Consider the following 19,309-nt stretch of genomic DNA (forward strand, 5'->3'; position numbering starts at 1 on the left):
TTCAAAGTGAACTATCCCTTTAACTCAATTCGTGCTTGACATGGCTGCATTAGTTGTGCTGCTCTTGGTAGATTGAGTTGGTCATTATGGAGATTAGTTGCTGCATCTATGTTCTTTAATTTGCATATTGTCAGTAGATCACATGCAGAACTTTCCACTTCCATAGGCCGTTTTTATTCTGTTGCCATACTGTTCAAAATGAAGAGAAAAAAGTATTGTGGTTGTCAAACTTTAGTGGAAGGTTCATGGTTTATGTAATGCAATACAAAAGTGTTCAAATGTTTTTGAGGCCACTGCGTAAGTCATAGAATAACTGCTGACTGCAAAGTTACACAGCATTACTATTATAAAAGTATAAACAATTAAAAAACATGGACATCATACCGATGATGAGCAAGGTAAGGCCATTGCAGAGGTTTCCCAGGAACGTGACCAGATACATCAGCAACAAGAACTGGGGATAACAACAAACATTTCATTACTCAAATTCCTAAATGTTTGTGTATCCAAATCTGATTCCACAAGCCACCTCAGCATTCCTTCAAAACACACATCCACTGCAAGATGTGACGATTGTGAAACTGTTATCTAACACTGGGCTTCTGGCCCGTAGAGAAAATGTTTCCTCTTATATCTCTCAGTCAGGAGTCTCTAGTCACCAAGTCTGAAACTGGAAACCGCACTCAGGACAAGACCCTCTTGTATCCGCTCGTCTCATACTGCATAAGACCACATGTGTCCCATGTCACATACCACACAGGTCATCCTGTGACTCGGTGACACCCCGAAACTTGAGGACTGTTAAAGAGTTTCAGCTGAAGACTCTGCAGTCCTAGGCCGTCTAATTTATCAGCTTAGACGTGTCTGTGAGACAACATTAGGTCTCTAATATATAGAGACTGGTCCTCCAATATATACAGTACTAAATCATCAACGATTTATGATTAAATTGTAATAGAAAATATAAAAATAACATGAAAACCAGACTTATTCGGATTGTGTTAATAGTGAACGTAGGAACATAAAAGCAGAATATAAAGCAGAAATAGACAGGTGGAGCTAGGGAGGAGGTGGGTGAATGTTGTGCCGGTATTTAAATGTTAAAAAGAGGGAAAAAGTGCTTTAATTGGATAGGACCGGCAAAGAAACCAATCATATCTGTCAGCAACATATGGAGATTTTTTTTAACCTATTTGATTAAATGTGGACTTTTTCCTGCTTTTCATTTTTTTCACATGAGCAAAAGACCCTAGTAATCTCATATGTGTCTGCTAGAATCAGAAGAGATCTCAATGTCTCAAACTGCGCTCAGATTGACAAGATACTACAGTCTGCAATCAAATGTCAGAGATCTCAAACATTACTCATCACATTCTTCCAACACTTTAATATATGAGGTATGATATCCACATCAGTGTTACTGTATAACTCAATAGACTTTATTTATTTAATGTTTCATTACTGCTTTGCTTAACTGTGGAAAAATAGTCTTCAGGTGTCAAACTCTACCATAAACGTTAGGATAAAAACACAAATAGCAATTTATAATCCATAATTCTCTCTCAGAATGCAGAATTCTATCATGTATTCCGTAATTCTGTGCCATAATGTCCGGGAGACACTTCATGTCAAGATATAGGCCACACGTGCCTGGAAATACACCCCAAAACACTGTCAAGATTTCCATGTGGTACGTCTTGAGTGTATTTAGAGTGACAGCTGTTAAGTGCACAGCTGAGAGGCCTCAAATAATGAACATTCATTTTAATGAACATTAATTTTTGTTCTCTGTAGAGGACCTTTTTTAATTGCGACAGTTGTCATGACAACATCTTTGGATTTATGAATTTCATGGAAAGAGAAACAATTAGGTATGCTATTTTGTAATTATAATTCGTATTTGATGCAGGTCAATAGAAAAAAACCCCACATCCCTATGAAATATGATACAATAAAAAAATGTCAATGACGTTTCTCATTAAAATGTGTTTTAAGGGTTTTCTCAGGAGGATGAAAAAAAAAGTAAGTCACCTTCAGGTACTGAATATAAGATGAGACCAAAAAAGATCAAATGAAAATTTAATAAATAGAAGCGGACAAGAGAAGAAGATATGAAAAGAAATCTCTTATGACAGGCACTACAGAGCACAAAACTAGAAATGTGAATCTCTCTGAAAGAGTCACAGAGAGAGAAGGGAAAAAAAACCCATTCAAATACTGAGAGAGCGATGACTCTTTGTAATGAATGTGGAATATCATTGTTGTATCGCACAGATTCAGGATATATAATTTTTATTTTTTATACAAGACCATCAATTTCCAGCCGTACCTTGAGTGAGTTGAACAGGTTTCCCACAAAGATGAGGTTCCTCAGTGTGTCCACGGCCGAGCAGGACATCACAATGGCCCTCTGCACGTAGTGTTGAGCCTCTTCCCCACTTAAACTGATGTCCAAGTCCAGATATGACCTGCAGCACATCAATGCATACAGAGACATAGCCGTACACACATTGAAAACACAGATATTAAATGTAGTTATTTTTGGCATCAAGAAGATGCATTTATCCAAAGTAGATCGCATAGTTTCTCCTTCAAAATCAACAGTTGCTCAGTTGCTCTTTTGTCCCAATGAAAATAATAATTTCACACTCTCATTAGTTCATTCATTTAATTTATTGGTAATATGTATATGAAAGGTGATGGAAATTGCACGGTGGTGGAAATATTTTTGAGTTTCAGAAAAAAATTACAGTTTTTTTCTGTGATGCGTGTGTTCATTATTGGACATCATTAGAAGACAAAATGGTTTCACTTTATTTTGATGGTTCCTTTAACACATTCTGTTGAAGTAACGTTGCACCCTCATGTCTACTAACTAACTACTTGACAGTAGAGTATTAATAGAGTATTAGTAGACTGGTAGGCTTAGAATAAGTTGACATGTTGTTGCAAAGTTACTTATAGTCAGGAGAATGTCTGTTGGAGGATCATCAAAATAAAGTGTTAGCAGATATTAAGCAGACAGTCTACTAATACTCTAATGTGAGTAAGTTGACATGTAGTTGCAGAGTTACTTATAATCAACAGAAAGTTCAAAAGGGACCGTCAAAATAAAGTGAAACCATTTTGTCTTCTAATGATGTCTAATAATGAACACGTGCATCACAGAAGAATACTGTAATTTTTTTCTGAAACTCAGAAATATTCCATGAATAAGTCTCAGGCTGAAGGAGATTCAAGCAAGTTCATGCCTGTACAGTAGAGGGCGAAAGTTCAACACTCTTACTTCAGCAATAAAACAAAAAAATGAAACACAAACGTGATGTTTATCTAAAGTCATTTTTGCTTAATATTGTTGAATTGTATCATCGAAGGTCAGCAGCAAAGAGATTGAGAAGTGAGAATTATATTAAATACATTATATATATATATATATATATATTAAATAGTATATTTGTATTATTTAACATAGAATATTGCGCAAACCTGCAATAATTGAAGGAGTTTACATTTCACTGTTTTTATTCATTTTGAGTAGGGCTGCACAATTAATCGCTATGAAACCGCACCCGATTTGGCAAAGGCTGTGATTATTTTATGCGCAGCTTGTCAGTGCAGCACGGCTGTTCGGTAGTAAATACTGCTCCATCTGAACACCAGAGGGCGCTCTCACGCAGACACGACAAATATACCCCGCACAATAACACATCATTCCAGGAAATCCCTATCGGGCATCATCGCTTTAGCTGAATAAACAGAAGATTGAAATGCTTTGATTGATTAAACATGACTAATAAACACACGACTGCCTTATTCTGTGTAAGAAGCCACATCATCTCACAGAAGGATGCTCAACTGTCGTTATGAAGTGAGTCTGGAGTAAAAGCATGCTATTAAATGTTGTCTTTGTTGGACAAGAGGCTCATAAATGTGTCTCATGTTTGAAAAAAGATGTTCGACGCGTGTTGTGTTTTCAAATGCACGTTATAAGTGACTCAAACTCACAGTTCTTTCAGATGGAGCAGCGTTTACAGAGCCGTACATCAATGACAAGCCGCACATTACAAATAGGAAAATCGTGAAATAACAAAATCGCGATAAGCCAAATCGGTTTAAGTACAATTATATGGAAATTGCGATTAATCGTGCAGCCCTAATTTTGAGGAATACTGAATCTGATGAATCTTAGATGAGTAATAACATGCTCACATTTAGTCTAGACCTACAATAACCATTATGTTTACACGGCGCACACGACGCCTCTTACTCCTGATATCTCTCAACAAGGGACAGGAGAGCTGTCAGTCAATACATGGGAAAACAAAGTAGCTTGCATTACTTATTTGAAAAAGTAACTCAGATATTTTGTTGTACATTTAAAAGTAATGCATTACATTACTAGTTACTTGAAAAAAGTAATCGGATTACTTGTAATGCGTTTACCCCCCAACAATAAAGCCTTGTAATGTCAAATTAAACTAGACTGTCAACCCTGTAAGCCACTGTTAAACCCCATCATATTACACAATATTGTTTTAGCTTGAGAATGCACATCACTTGAAGATAGTCCTTGCTTGATATAATGTTTAAATAAAGAAAATCATCTTGCCAAAATGGAAAGGGCACTGGTATAGATGACCCCCCCCCCCCCCCCCCCCCCCCACATAATACTGTACTACAACCAAATGCGCTGTTCATGGTCCATTTGCATTAAGGTGAGGACATGTTCCAAAAGTATCTGGATTCAAGTAAATTAAAAACTGGAGAAGAGGAGAGAGAAGAGACTCACTGGAAGGGGTGTACTCCATCTCCCAGCTGGAGCACATGCAGCAGTTTGTAGTATATTCTGGCTGAGATGGTGAAGCAGATGATGGCCAGGGAGAGCGTGGACACCACAGTGATGATGCTCAGCTGGAACAGAGCCAGCAGTCCCACCACCAGCCCCGTGAACATCATCCCGGTCCGCTCCATGTCCTTCCAGTAGATCAGGTCCACTACTACATGGAGGTAGAAGAAGGTTTGGGGTATAAAACTACAAGTCTAGACTACAAATGGTTTCCTAAAGTCTGTGGTTGACAAACAAACGCAGATTAAACTACGTAGATTTGAGTGGATGCTAGGGTGCTGTGGGGGGTGGTTTCTTAAACATCAAGAAACCACTGTCTCTATGACATTTTACTCCTCCAGTGTTCTCAAAATACACCAATGTACGCCTTCAATGTCACTTAGAAACATAATAGCATGCCTCTCCTCAACAAGCCACATGATTAGCGGTAACATTCACGTCTGGATCACAAATAATGTGGGACGTGTCAAAGATTAATACTTAGGATTGGGGTTTTGTGAGCACCTCTAATAAAATGCATGAAGTGATTTACCCAAGTAGAACATGTTTTTGTATCAACATGCTTGTTTGCCCTGAAACATTCAGAGCAACTGATTAGTTGCTGTCCCAAGAGCACATCTTAGTTTGGCAAATTATGTGCTTGGCTCATCCGCTTTTTCAGCAAGCATGGTTCAAGTGTTCCTTAAAGTGTCATAATCCATGAACCAAATCGACCAGCTACAATGTGAATCACAAAATTACAAACATCGGTTTGTAGAAAAAAAAATAGGTGGAAATTGCACAAAAAGACAATGACTGTGTAATAAACAGCTTTAATGAGGGAAAGAACTACAATCCCATCAAGCATTGTGAATGACAACCTAATTAAAAACAATGGATAAATATAAAACTATTGATTTTTTTTTTTTTTTTTTTTTATTGTGTAAATAGAAACTATAACTTAATCTTATTGGAAAATCTGCATATGAAGTGCATATGAGAGTGGAGTGTTAAAGTGTTGTTTTGGCGTGATTAGCGCCATGGATAATGTAGTTTTTCACCAGGAACTGCAATGTTGATTATACATGATTATTTTAAAAATGCTTTGAAATAATGTGGGCTGATTGCTTCAACAAAAGTATATACCACCGATTAACATTGTGGCTCACAGTAAGTCTGTCTTTAATGTTTTATAAGTTATCATATAAAATAAAATAAAAATCCCCTATGGAGAAAATTAATGGTATTTTTACTTCCTGAACCCAATTGTTCCACTCTGTGAAACTCGAAAAATTTGAATATCGTGCAAAAGTTCATTTATTTCAGTAATTCAACTTAAAAGGTGAAACTAATATATTATATAGACTCATTACATGCAAAGCGAGATATTTCAAGCCTTTATTTGTTAGAATTTTTATGATTATGGCTTAGAGCTTATGAAAACCTTTTCACAATATTCTAATTTTGAATTTGGGGTTTTCATAAGCTGTAAGCCATAATCATCAAAATTATAACAAATAAAGGCTTGAAATATCTCGCTTTGCATGTAATGAGTCTATATAATATATTAGTTTCACCTTTTAAGTTGAATTACTGAAATAAATTAACTTTTGCACGATATTCAAATTTTTTGAGTTTCACCTGTACAAGAGATTTAAACCAAACCTTGCATAACAGAATCTTATATTTTCAAGTATAAAGTTTTTTTAAATAACTTAATAAATAAAGTTAGTAATAAATGGACAGATATAAGGCAGGACATGGAGTGACACGATAATGAAGTAAGTGGCTTTTTATAGGCTAAATTCTTGCGTGATGATTTGCTAGATTAGATTAACTACAGTAGCTCCTCCCAAACCTTAGATTAGAACTCAGAAATCAATACAGTTATGCTTTGCAAGCACTGTAAGGATGCAATGTAGATAAATGTGAATCAAAACTTCTTGTAAGAAAGGATAGAAATGCCAAGGCTCAATGAGTGGGTGGGTAGGTAGGTTTAAGTTATCGATGACGGGGAGACAAACTGCAAGGAGTCTTTTGGGCTGACCGTGGCTATTTTTAGTCAGTGTAGGAAGGAAGAGAAAGTAAGAATATAAAGTGGTCTCTTAAAGCACCTGCTGACAACACTCAACTTGTATCCCATTGCCAATAGTCTCAGGGCTTCAAGAACCGCACAAAGTAAAAGTTTTACTTTTTAATCAATCACTTCTCAGTGTTATAAAGTCAGTTTTATACACTGGGAAAACTCTCTATAGACGGTCTTAAGAGACTCGTATAAGTTAAGCAATAGCTCACAGGCTAATACTGTGGCTAATCCATTCAGAATTACATGACCAGTGCTAATGCCATTCATGTATGTGGTGCGACTCTGAATGGTGGACCTAGCAGCAGGTGGATGGGCTATTTATAACATCAACGTAATGTGTAAGAAGCCCCTAGTTTTAGACACAACTGTCGATTGTTATGCCAGGTGGCCTCACTGACTTATTTGACGTGGTTAGCTTTAGCAAGTTTGTCAGCTCAGGCTGGCTGCCTGTAAACAAACGCAAAACGAATGACATTTTACACTACTTAATAAAAAGGAGCACATTGTGTACTTTCAGACTGAATGAAATATATATTTGTTAGCAACAAAAGCATGTTTATAAATGCTGGTCATACTCATTATTGCTAAATCGCAACCCAGACAAAGTGATCAGTGCGATCCTGTTTTTTTTTTGTTTTTTTTGTGGTAATAATCTGACTACATTATCCCACTTACTACACAGCTACTTACCAAATAAATAAATGTTTGTGAAATATTGATTTTAGTTGAAGAAATTAGCACAGTCATGTACAGTAGGAAAGTCAATTGCTTTCAATGGTTAAGGTTTAGCAGTCATTGTACAAAATATTTGACTAGCTAAAGCTGCAATTGGCTAATCAGAATAAAGTATAGTTAAGAGTTAGTAAATAAAAACCTATCATAGATTAATACCATCATGTCCATCAAATACACATACTGTACATACATAAAACACACATCCACACACACAACACAGTATGAATAAACACAAAAGTACTCCATTTTCATTCATTCTCCATCTTGTACACAAACACACAACTTTTACTATCATGAAATACCACACGTACAGTATCTCTACGTCACATAATCAAAAACCCTAAAAACAAACTCGAATGAAATTACAGCACATGGTTAAACGTCTAACTCTTAGCTATGTGGTTCAGACAGGAATAAAAGTTCATCCACGTCTCTGTGCACTCCGCTTAAATGATTCTCTGTTGACAGTCATAGTCTGAAAGCGCCAGTTGTGTGTATATTTCCTGGTCCCTCACCTTTACTGGTCATTTTGGTGTCTTCATGGGCCGATCCCTCTCTGGCCTGTGTCTATGTCCCTGATCCTCTCTGAAACCCCCTCAAGCTGTTTTTGGATGGGCCTGCGCTGTCAGCAGCCCCACTGGCCCAGCGGCCCAAAAATAAACCTGCACAATTGTGCCCGCCCCATTAAAGAAGACAGAGGCAGTTAGACTGACATACAGTAGTGGGAGGATACAAATACACTAGCTCACAAATACATTGTACATACTGTACATCTACCTGAGATAAGTTTGGAATAATTAAAATCTATAATTAATCTATAACATACACTCAACAAGTAACATTATTAGACTTTATGCATCCTACAACCACTTTTATGAAAAAGACAAATCATAATTAAGCAATGTACAAATATTTTTTTCTATTAGAATAGATAATTATGTATATTAGACGCCGTCTATATATATTACGTAATATAATTCTTTGTTCTATCCTCATTTTCCTTCCCCCTATCCACTTATTGGTTAAGCAACATCTACAACAGGATGCTTATCAGGAAGTTTGTTAAGGGTTATAATGGATTTCATACCACAAGTCTGGAGTTTGCTTAAAGTGGTTATAAAATGTATTCTAAGTTTGGAAGTGTGAACTTACTGATTTGAGCACAAAAGGTTTGAACACAAGTTTTTACATGCAAATATGTTTATACGGACGAAAAACTATGTGAGAAATTTAACAAAATATTTGGTATTACACACATTTTTTGGAAGGTTTTTGGAATGAGGGTGAGAATATATTTTTTTAAATTGAAATATAAAGTTTCTCTAGAGCCCCTTTCACACAGCGAGTTGATCCCGGGAAATTCCAGCGAAATTCCCAGAGTGCCTTCTGTGTGAACGCAAACACATCCCGGGATTAATGCCGGGATCGATCCCGGGTTGGGGACCTAATAACATTGCCGGGATCAGTCCCGGAACGCGCCCTGTGTGAACAAAAGCAAGGATCAAGGCCGTAAGGGGTGTGTCGTAGTGATGACGCACGTGCCATCGCGTGACTCTGTTGCTCTTAGAAGAAAGTTTGTGTTCGTCATCAACAAAGAAAGAACGAAAAAAATGTCTGCAAACTAGGATGAAGCAGAGACCAGAAGCTCCTTACTATCCGCGCTGAAGCGGAGATCGTTCGCCAGCTTTGTGGAACGGTACGCGATGCGTTAGTGTACATGTTTTTGACGCGTACGTTACACGTCTCATCCTGACGTCACGTGTCTTTACGGGATCTTACCGGGATGTGTGTGAACGCACTCACAGATCCTGGAAAATCAGGAATAAACCAAAATCAAACGTTGCCGGGACAAATCCGGGGATACATTATCCGTGTATTTTCTGAAATAATTGGTCAGCATTTGCCTTAGCAATGCAGCACTCTCCACCTTCCCCAGCTCCACCTGTATAGATCTGCTACTGGTAATTCATGTATGCTATATTGCTATATTGTAGAGCTGCAGCATCTTACTTGCTCACAGCAGCGTGTCGTGTGTGTATTGGTAGTATCAAGTCCCGTACTTGCTCTGCAGCCGCAGCAGAAATAACCAACACAAGCAGCAGCAGCGTATCGTATCGTATCAGACCAAACATATTAACATTATCATATCCATTACTATCAGAGAGTTATCAGGGCAGAACTATCTCATTTCCCCCCAGTAAAAAGTCCTAAAATCTTTGATACATTTACTTGAGAAACAATACTGCAATAAGCCATAATTAAATTAAATAAATAGCCATTTTTTTCATATACAGTATCCTGAATATAAAAGTGTATTTGCTGCTTGTGTTTACTTTCTTTAAACTGAAAGAAGTTAGAAAGTCTGTTTTCTTTTCATGATTTATTTATTAGTACTTTTTTTACTTGCTTTCTTCGGAGAACCATGAATTTTCAGCATGCCTGGGCTATTCTCTCTGTTGTACAGTATGTTTTGTTTTGTGTAATATTTTTTTGTGCAGTGTACATGTATGTAGTTAATTTGAGATTCATTGTTTTGATAAATATATCTATTGTGCAGTTTATATGTTTTTAATATGCATCTCCTCTTCTTCTGCTACAGTTCTGCTATGCAGCTCAGCTCTGCTTATGCATTAAACTGTAACATGCTATTGACATTGTGAACATGACGATCTGTTGTTTTGCATGATGACAATTTCATGAATACTGTACTGTATTATCCGTTTTGGACACAAATGGCTCCTTATAGTCAATATACTTCATTACACAACAGCACATGAGAATCCATTTTGCCACCACCCTTCTAACCACCATGCGGAAAGCACATGCCAACCATAATGGTTCTGAGCGGCATAGCACATACAGACAGCATGACTCTGCTTTTTCTGGTCTGTGTGGAATAATGAAGACGGACTGGCCAGGAATCCACTCAGTAGCATCAGCCCATTATAGTAGCAGCCCCTGGAGTGTGTTACCATGGAGATGGTATTCTCCAATAAAACACGAGCATTTGTATTCATATGTGGGAAGCCTGTGCTTCTTGTGAACAAGAGAAACCATATCTCTAGGATCTGTTTTACATATTGACATGTTGACTAATGAAGTGCTGTCAGAAACCTCCAGGCTCTAAAGAATATGACAGTCTTGGAGAGCAGATAATTGATTATAGAGATGGGAAGTGATGTCTAACCTGCTATCTGGATGCGAATTGTTGGCCCCTCCGATAAGTTGAGAGCAGAGCACCACTGCTTGCAGATCTGTTCTTCCTGAGTGTTATGTCCAATGGCAGGAGGCATTGTATGTGATGGGTCCACCATCTGCAGGGTGGCTGTGGTTTCCGTGGCAACAGAAGGGTCTGACCCATGAAGTTGTGGTACTGCCGAAATAATCCACAATTAATCGGCATGAGATTATGTGTGTGACACCTGATTCATTGCAAAAGGTCAATGCAATTTTTTATATATATATTGTTTCGGCTTATGCCATTGTGAATAATTTGTAATATATATAAATATATATTTTATATTATTATATTTTTTTAATAGTAATAATTATTTTTTTTACAACATATTGTTTTAATTTAATTTTAAAATGTTATTTAATTATTTATATTTATATAATCAGACATATTAATATAATCTGGTGTATACTAATATATATATATATATATATATATATATATATATATATATATACGTATATGTGACATAAATCAGCTGATAGACATAAAGCCTACTTTACATTAATTGTTTTTTGTGTGACATTCACTGACATATGACCATGCAAAACTCACCACCATGATTCTAGGATGTTGACAGTAGTTGCTAGGTCATTGCTATGCTGTTCCTAAAGTATTTTGAGATGTGTTTAACATATTGCTATATGATTACTAGGGTTTTCCGAGTGTTTTCTTACTGGCCAACGACAAAAGAGCCCACCTCCTGGTCTCTATGATATTCTGGTCATTATGGATCAGGTCCCTTTAAGTGTCAGGTCCCTCCCTTAAAGGCTCCTTCAGTGTCTGCTTTTACCATCATGTCTATCTGTAACCGGTCCTACTCGACACGCTCCGAGCGGGCTACGAACCGGCGTGGCAGGCGCGCAAACATGGACGCTAAAGACTGCAGCTGCTAGCGTCAGTCGCTACCTCTTGAGGTCAGGGCAGTGAGGTTTACATGCACAGCTCATAGTGGTCTACGTTACACTCAACCCCCAAACCTGACTCCCATCCGGGTCACGGCACCAAATATAACCGGCTTTACTCGAACCCGCTCCGAGCAGGATTCGAACCGTAGTCTCCAGCATGGGAGGTGAGCACGCTGACAAAAACGCTAAAGACCGCAGCTGTTAGCGTCAGTCGCTAGCACACATCTTGAGGCCACGTCCATTACATACACATGCAAACACACGTTTGTTATTTGCACACAATAGTAATTTTTATGAGCACCTGTTATTTGCTCATTTTGATGACTGCATGTTTCGTTGCGTGTTTGGATGCCTGAGATCTCCTCCGTTGTTTCCCATGTCCCTGTGTCTTTATCCTGAAACTCCTCCACCCTGTGACTCTGTGGCTCTAGTGTCCACGTCAGGCTCTCCTCCTCCACGTCTCCCTCCCCGGTCAAGAAGTCATGAGGGTCCCACTCCACAGCAGGGGAGTCCGGAAGTACCTGGGTCTCCAGAGTATCCGTGCGGTGCAGTGAACCACGGCTACCCCTCCCCCCAGTCCTGCGGCGCCCCGAGTCTCTCCGCGATGAGCCATCGCTCTCGGAGAAGGCAATGTAGGAGAAGGTGAGCTCAAAGGAGTTCTGACGCGGCGTTCCCCATACGGATGAGCTGCTGAGACATGCGTCATCATCCTCGAGGTCTTCTTCGTCGTCTGACCATTCCCTGGCTGTCTGCAGTTCTGGGAAGTCAGACTCCTCATTTCCACCTGAGCAAAAGTGGTGTAGGTTTATGACTGTGTATACAATAGCCTCAAGGGTTATCAGGGGCTATAAAAGATGTGGATATCAGGAAAACATGCAAAGATAACTAAAGCACTCATATATTTAAATGTATACTGTATATGAAAATATTACCATCTGAGCAGGAAGGAGTGGAGTCAGGTGTTGAGTTCACTGTTCCTAATTCCTCTGAAACGAGAGAGCAATATATGATGCTCAATTTAAAGGGGCTATATGTAAGCATTTTCATGTATTAATCACTTTTTTATTGCCAATGTGTGAACAACTTGTAGCAAAACAAAAATCCGAGACCTAGGTTGTCTATGAAAGCCAGTGGACTGATTTTTGTTGTGAAGGATTCGGGACGTTTTTGCCGGAAAAATCTAAATGTTCAAAAAGTTTAGCGTGCTCTCGAGAGCTTCTCTTCCGTTCTATGAAACGAATGCTTGCAATGTCCAGGATAATGCCAAACGAGCTATTCTGTGCTGTAATTTCAATGTGTTATGCAAAGAAAAGGGATTAATTTGAAATATAGTTTCACATAGCCAGATCTATAGTCTATATAGTCTCAAATATAGGCCTATAATAATCAAACTATCATAACAGTGTAATTTTAGTTACCTCATCAGTCGACATGATGCCGGTGAACTGCAGAGCTGGTGCAAACATATCGACATCGCTATGATTAATTGCTTTATATCTGATATTTTCTCACCGCTGTCATTTTTGTTGTGCGTTTAGTTTTGTTATTGACATGGAAGTGCAACGCGCAGCACATTTTTACATCTAAACGTCGCTCTCAACAGCGCGGACTGCGTCTGGATATTGCTGCAAAGGTATTACCAAAGTCTTTTTACTTTAAAAAAAGAACGAACAAGAATGAGCTGTCTGGGCGAGTAATAAGTTGCTGGCTGTAGTTCACTTAACGGCCACCGGTGTCACTAATACCGGTTATAAGGTTCTCTGTATTCTACATAAAGGCAATCACTTGTCATTTTTTGTCCTATTTAAAAATATATATATATTCATTTATATTTTCATAATTTGGCTGGACAGCAAAGAACACAACACATTTTGTAGCATTTTGAAGTAAGCATCATGGACTGTTAAATACAAAAACAATAAAAAAAAGACAAAAGATGGCTGATCATGGTGCCATGAAAATATGTAAAAGTTTCAGCCCATACTATTAATTAAATTTGTAAAGTCCACGTGGAACTGCTAATTCAATAGCATACAATTAAAGTTTACCTATTTATGTTGAATTGTTGTTATATATACTATTGTTGTAAATGACAATACTTTGTATTTAAATAGCTTATACCTTGACATATCCCACCATGTGATATGCTATTCTCTCATATCTGAAACTTTAAAAAATATTTTAATTAAATTACAGATCCTAGGTTGTAACAGTTTTTACCTTATGCAAGGCTTGTGGTGTCAGTCACTTCCATTTTTTTATCTGTACAAAAACAGCTTGTTATGCTGCTTGATAATGCAAACTGGAATGTGTTAGCGTATTATTTTAACTTATTATTATAATCATAAATGCACTGGTTTGTAGTGCAAATAACATTCTTCACCTATAGCACCAGCAAATACACATATTTTGCTTAATATTCGCTAATAATGTTTTATATTATTCAGTTTCTGTATAGTTTCTCACTTGAATTGTACTGTGAAATATATTTATTGTAAGGCCAAAGCAAATTATGTTCGCTTTTCATGTTGGTCAGAAATAATGGACAAACCTTTCCTTTAATTGGGCAGTTCTTGCAGAGAATATACTGCAAAGTGAACCAGGCTATTTGACTATTATGGGCATCCATAAAAGAGACCTGTGATAAAAGCCTCTGAGCTTCCATTTCATATTGGGATGAATGAAACAAACCAGGCAACAGAGCTTTGTTCAGATCTTGAAGTGAGAGGTTTCCTTTGTCAGCTCCCTTCTTAACATATTATACAAAAATAAGTGTTGCATTTGATGCCTCGTCTATAAAAAAAACATATATTTAATATGACGCTAAGCATATGTACATACTTTGTTATGATGCTTATATTGCAGAGCCATTAATAAATCATTATTGGGGCAAAGTATATATTTGTGATTAGTTTACATTGATCTATAGCTTTGGTTATAGTTAACCATAATATTGTATATTTATGTTTTACAAATATTAGAACATTCACCAATTCCCTTCACATATCCTCATCAAAAGGAATATATGACAATCTACTAATATTGATAAAAAATACACAAAATGTCAGTGTAACTATAATAGAATTTGCTGTAATCACCAGTATTTGTTGTTTACACGCACATACTGTAATACAAATTAGATAAAAACAACCCGATTGTAACAATTGTTACACCAAATTGTGCCAGATTATTACTAACAAGAACATCATTAAATTCCCCCCCCATTGTTTATCCCTCAAAAGCATTTGTAAACAGCACAAGTCTCATGCAGATGCTGCGTACACATGCACAGAGCTAGTGCACACTGCAACATCAGCAGAATCCAGCTAAACACACAGGTGAATGAGTGCTAAAGCCAACACACAACCAAGATGATGCATCAGACACAAAGCAAGAGAATATGAACAGCTACACACCGGACGGAGAGAAATACACAGACAAAGGGAATAAAAGAAGGACTCACTGCAGTGGGAGAACCCTAAAACCTGACCCATGCTCCATCAAGGCACCGCTGGGCCCATCCAGTCTGGAGTCCCCTCTCTCCTCGGCTGAATCGCTCCCTCTCTTTTCAGCTCCCTGACGCTCTGTGCTCCTCACGCACCCCTCCCTCCTTCATGCACTGCTGTTTGCTTTCTCTCACCCTCCCTTCTCTCCATCACACGGCCCCTCCCAGGTTCACTCGCTCTCTCATTCTCTGCAGCAGCCAATAGAGGGTAGATGAAGAGACCTGATGCCACTATGAGTGTGTGTGTGTGTGTGTGTGCTCTTGTTTTTTGTGATTTATGAGGACACAAATCTGTATAATGACATGTGTATTACACTGGTATTACAACTTAAACGTGATTTATGAGGACATTTCATGAGTCCTCATAATTCAAATAGCTTAAAAAAACAATGTTTTATTAAAAATGTATAAATGCAGAATGTTTCCTGTGATGGTTACATTTAGGGATAGGGGCAGTGTAAGGGGATAGAATATACAGTTTGTACAGTATAAAAACCATTACGCCTATGAAGAGTCCTCACAAGGAAAAAACGTGTGTGTGTGTGTGTGTGTGGTCAGAATGAGTGCATCCATGTGTGTATAGCTCATCTCTGCCATCTCAGATCAACATCCTCTTTATCTCCGGCTGCTTGAATTTAACAAGGATGAACATGTTGCACCCTTACAATAACCCCATCCTTTTTATTTTATTTTTAATTAGCACTTTTTAAGATTAATTACTTAAGAGATTTAACAATAAATAAAATCATTATATTTTAAATAAATAATCTAATTCATTAAATTATATTAAATAAATAATACATTTGAAGTCATTTTATTTTAAATGTTTTAAATTTAAATAACTAAGTAATAAATAAACACCCCTCTCGAATGAAATTAGACAAACTTGGGGGGGGGCGCATATTCTAAAAGGTTGAAAACCCCTGTAATAGGCTATTACATGCGTGGGTGCGGGGACGCGGCCGACAATTTTGTATAATTTATAAAGTCGATATATCGCATCACGATAGTGTCGTGGGCAAGTGTGCCATCATATAACGTGGGAGACCTGAGTTTGTGTCCCAGCTAGAGGAACTTTACTGATTTTGTCCCCCTTCTCACTCTCTCCACCGATATTTATCGCTTACGTTTTGTTGGCACTTCAAAAAAGTCAAAGAGTAATCGTGATCCATGATGTAGGCTACACAACATAACCACCAATTCCGCATTTGTCCACGTGATATTGCGGAAACCAAGGATAGAGCGGATATTGCGTCACTGACAGGCGACATTTTTTTCCGGGACGGACAATTATTTAAAATTGGAATTTCTCTGAAATAAAAAAATCTTTGGAGACTTTTGGGATATTGTAAGTACATAACTGCAGGGAATATATCACACTGTCCAAGTGATTTTTGGATCTTTTATTAAAAAATTGTTACATATTGTATCTTTAATGTTTGCAGGTGGGTGCAATGGACCAGAAATCAACTTTACAAATATGAAATTAATTGACAAATATAATGAAATGATGATTAAACATTAAGTTATCCATTAGGTGTTCTGCGTGGAGCAAAAATGCAGTAACATAGACCTTTATATCTCTTGTAAACGTATGAGGTCTTCAGTGTTTCACTATAAGCCTTCATTTAAAACTCTAATAGCTTTTGTTTGTGTCCAGTACTGTCTTCAGCAGAGCCAAAGCCTCATAGGTTGCGGGCAGGACTAGACATTCACTTTTTTGCTCACCAGGCACTGTCGCTATGGTTGTTCAGCCTGTTCTCACGTAAATGCGTCTCTATAGCATGCATTGTGTTTATTAGTTTTTACGTGCATATGATACGCACTTCATTGCGTGTAATACACACGCACCCCACACCACTAATTTTACCCAAACGTATAATACACACGCACTCCATACCACTACTAAACCTACCCTAACTAACCCATGCGTATTCTATGCACGTCAAAACTCATCTTCGCGTATAAATTGCACGATAAACACACTGCGTGCTATAGAGACGCATTTAGTGTGATTGGGTTGCAGCGTATACTAGCCACTCAGCATTTTCACTGGCCACAATTTTGACATCGATACCATGGGGAAAAACTGCCATATAGATATTTTTAATATTATCTCATAATTTGGTAGCAGGTATATTAGGCTGCTGTCACTTTAAGACCTGATGCACAGATCCATTACTGTTACAGATGCTTTTTCTTTCACAACTACGTTCACTTAGAACATAACTGAGTGTGTTAACTTGAATACTCGCCAAGACCGGCATTTTGACATTATTTGAGTATTTGACTGTTTAAGCACAATAAGAGTAGGCTACTCAATTTAGTACTGAGAGGTGGCTTTATGTGCACACAATTTGGGTGTTAGCACAAAATCTGAGGGAATGAGTAAAATTATGCGCGATACGAGCAATTCCACTTCGAAATTCAAGCCCTGTAACACCAACAATATTGAATTGAGTGAGTGAATGGAGGCGGGTTTGTGTGTCCCTCGTTGTTGGAGAAATTAAAGAGCGAGAAAGTGCAGCTGGTATCGTGAATTTATTCTGTTGAAAATTAGTATTGGAAGTGTTTCAGATACAGTATATGTCAGTATCAATCTGTATCGAAAAATCTATATTTTTGACAACACCACATTGCACTTTTTGTAAAAAAGTATTTTTTGTTTTACATAATTTAAATATTATTTAATATAACTATTTTAAAACAAAACATAATTTTTTTATTCTTTTAATAATTATTTATTATGTTATAATAATAAAATAAAATAATTATATATATATAATATTTATCTTTGGAATTAAGGGCTCGTTGTCAATCTAAAGGGGAATCTAAAGTCCAATTAAAGTGATAGTTCACCCAAAAATGAAAATTCTGTCATACTTTACTCACCCTCAAGTTGTTTCAAACCTGTATGAGTTTCTTTCCTCTGTTGAACACAAAAGAAGATATTTTGAATAATGTTGGTGAACAGACAGTTGCTGGACCCCATTGACTTCCATAGTAGGAAAAAAAGATACTATGGAAGTCAATGGGGTCCAGCAACTGTCTGGTCACCAACATTATTCAAAATATCTTCTTTTGTGTTCAACAGAGGAAAGAAACTCATACAGGTTTGAAACAACTTGAGGGTGAGTAAATTATGACAGGATTTTCATTTTTGGGTGAACTATCCCTTTAAATGTAGCAGTGGCTTTGTATGTTTGTTTCAAACATGAAAGCTAAAATTGGAATATTTTTGTGCATTTTAGCTTTTAAGGTGTCAAAAACAAGACTTGACAAGGAAGAGACAAAACTGAGGGTTATATGCAAAGAACCCTGGTGAAAATGAATGGAAAAGTCCAGAGAGGTGCTTCTGGGTAATGGTGTAAGGGTGGACTGGCGAGAGTCTGACAGAAGTGGAAAATGTAAAGTTGGTCAAAAACTTACACTTACACACAAACTGACCACCAACCGCAACTTTTAGACGTCTTATGGATATCAAAGGCAGCGTAGGATACATCTATATGCTGCCTTCAACGAATCGATCAGATGAAGGTTTCTCAGGAGACCGGAAGTGAAGCTAACATTGGATTCGGACAGCAGCTAGTAAGAATTTAACATTAAAAGGGACTGAAACAATGTTGTAAACGAGGGCATTATTTTTTTACTTTAAACAACAACTTCTAAGACACAACCAACAAATGCATCGACTATCGCGGTCATGGGAAATCCCGTTAACTGTTAAAAGATATCACTTTCCTCTGCATACATTTAAAGTGATTTTTTCTATTATGAATATAAGATTGACCTGAAGAATATCAGATGCAGGTTAGCACTTGCTTAGCCGATATCTACTCATAATACTCATACAATAAGCTTCAATGACGCTTTCGTGCCTATGACCTAATCACAATATAGAGCCATATCACACTCTTACTCGTGTGATGTTGCACGGGGGATTTCTGAAGAAGCGGACGTGCCCGTTATCTAATTGTAGTTATGCAGGTTTTAATGTCAGGGTCGTGCAATGCCC

The 19,309-nt window shown here is 37.5% G+C and overlaps 2 protein-coding genes across 6 annotated transcripts in view; one reads left to right on the plus strand and one right to left on the minus strand.

The window, feature by feature from the left end:
- Positions 1–19,309, plus strand: part of gab2 (GRB2-associated binding protein 2) — a 508,732-nt gene that overhangs the window by 249,261 nt on the left and 240,162 nt on the right. The window lies entirely within an intron of this gene.
- Positions 1–19,309, minus strand: part of rtn2a (reticulon 2a) — a 37,999-nt gene that overhangs the window by 4,659 nt on the left and 14,031 nt on the right. For 3 of the 5 annotated variants that reach the window (XM_079608816.1, XM_079608814.1, XM_079608815.1), the window contains exons 2-7: positions 12,722–12,775; positions 12,091–12,573; positions 10,834–11,019; positions 4,790–4,997; positions 2,330–2,468; positions 385–454 (exon numbers count right to left, since the gene is read on the minus strand). In XM_079608816.1, coding sequence (XP_079464942.1) covers positions 385–454; positions 2,330–2,468; positions 4,790–4,997; positions 10,834–11,019; positions 12,091–12,573; positions 12,722–12,775 — 1,140 coding nt within the window. Of the gene's footprint in view, positions 1–384; positions 455–2,329; positions 2,469–4,789; positions 4,998–8,161; positions 8,309–10,833; positions 11,020–12,090; positions 12,574–12,721; positions 12,776–15,252; positions 15,411–19,309 lie in introns of those variants that run through there. The other 2 variants (XM_079608817.1, XM_079608818.1) reach the window with 2 other exon arrangements.

This window comes from Phoxinus phoxinus, assembly GCF_949152265.1.
Source record: "Phoxinus phoxinus genome assembly, chromosome: 4".
Taxonomy (NCBI): Eukaryota; Metazoa; Chordata; class Actinopteri; order Cypriniformes; family Leuciscidae; genus Phoxinus; species Phoxinus phoxinus.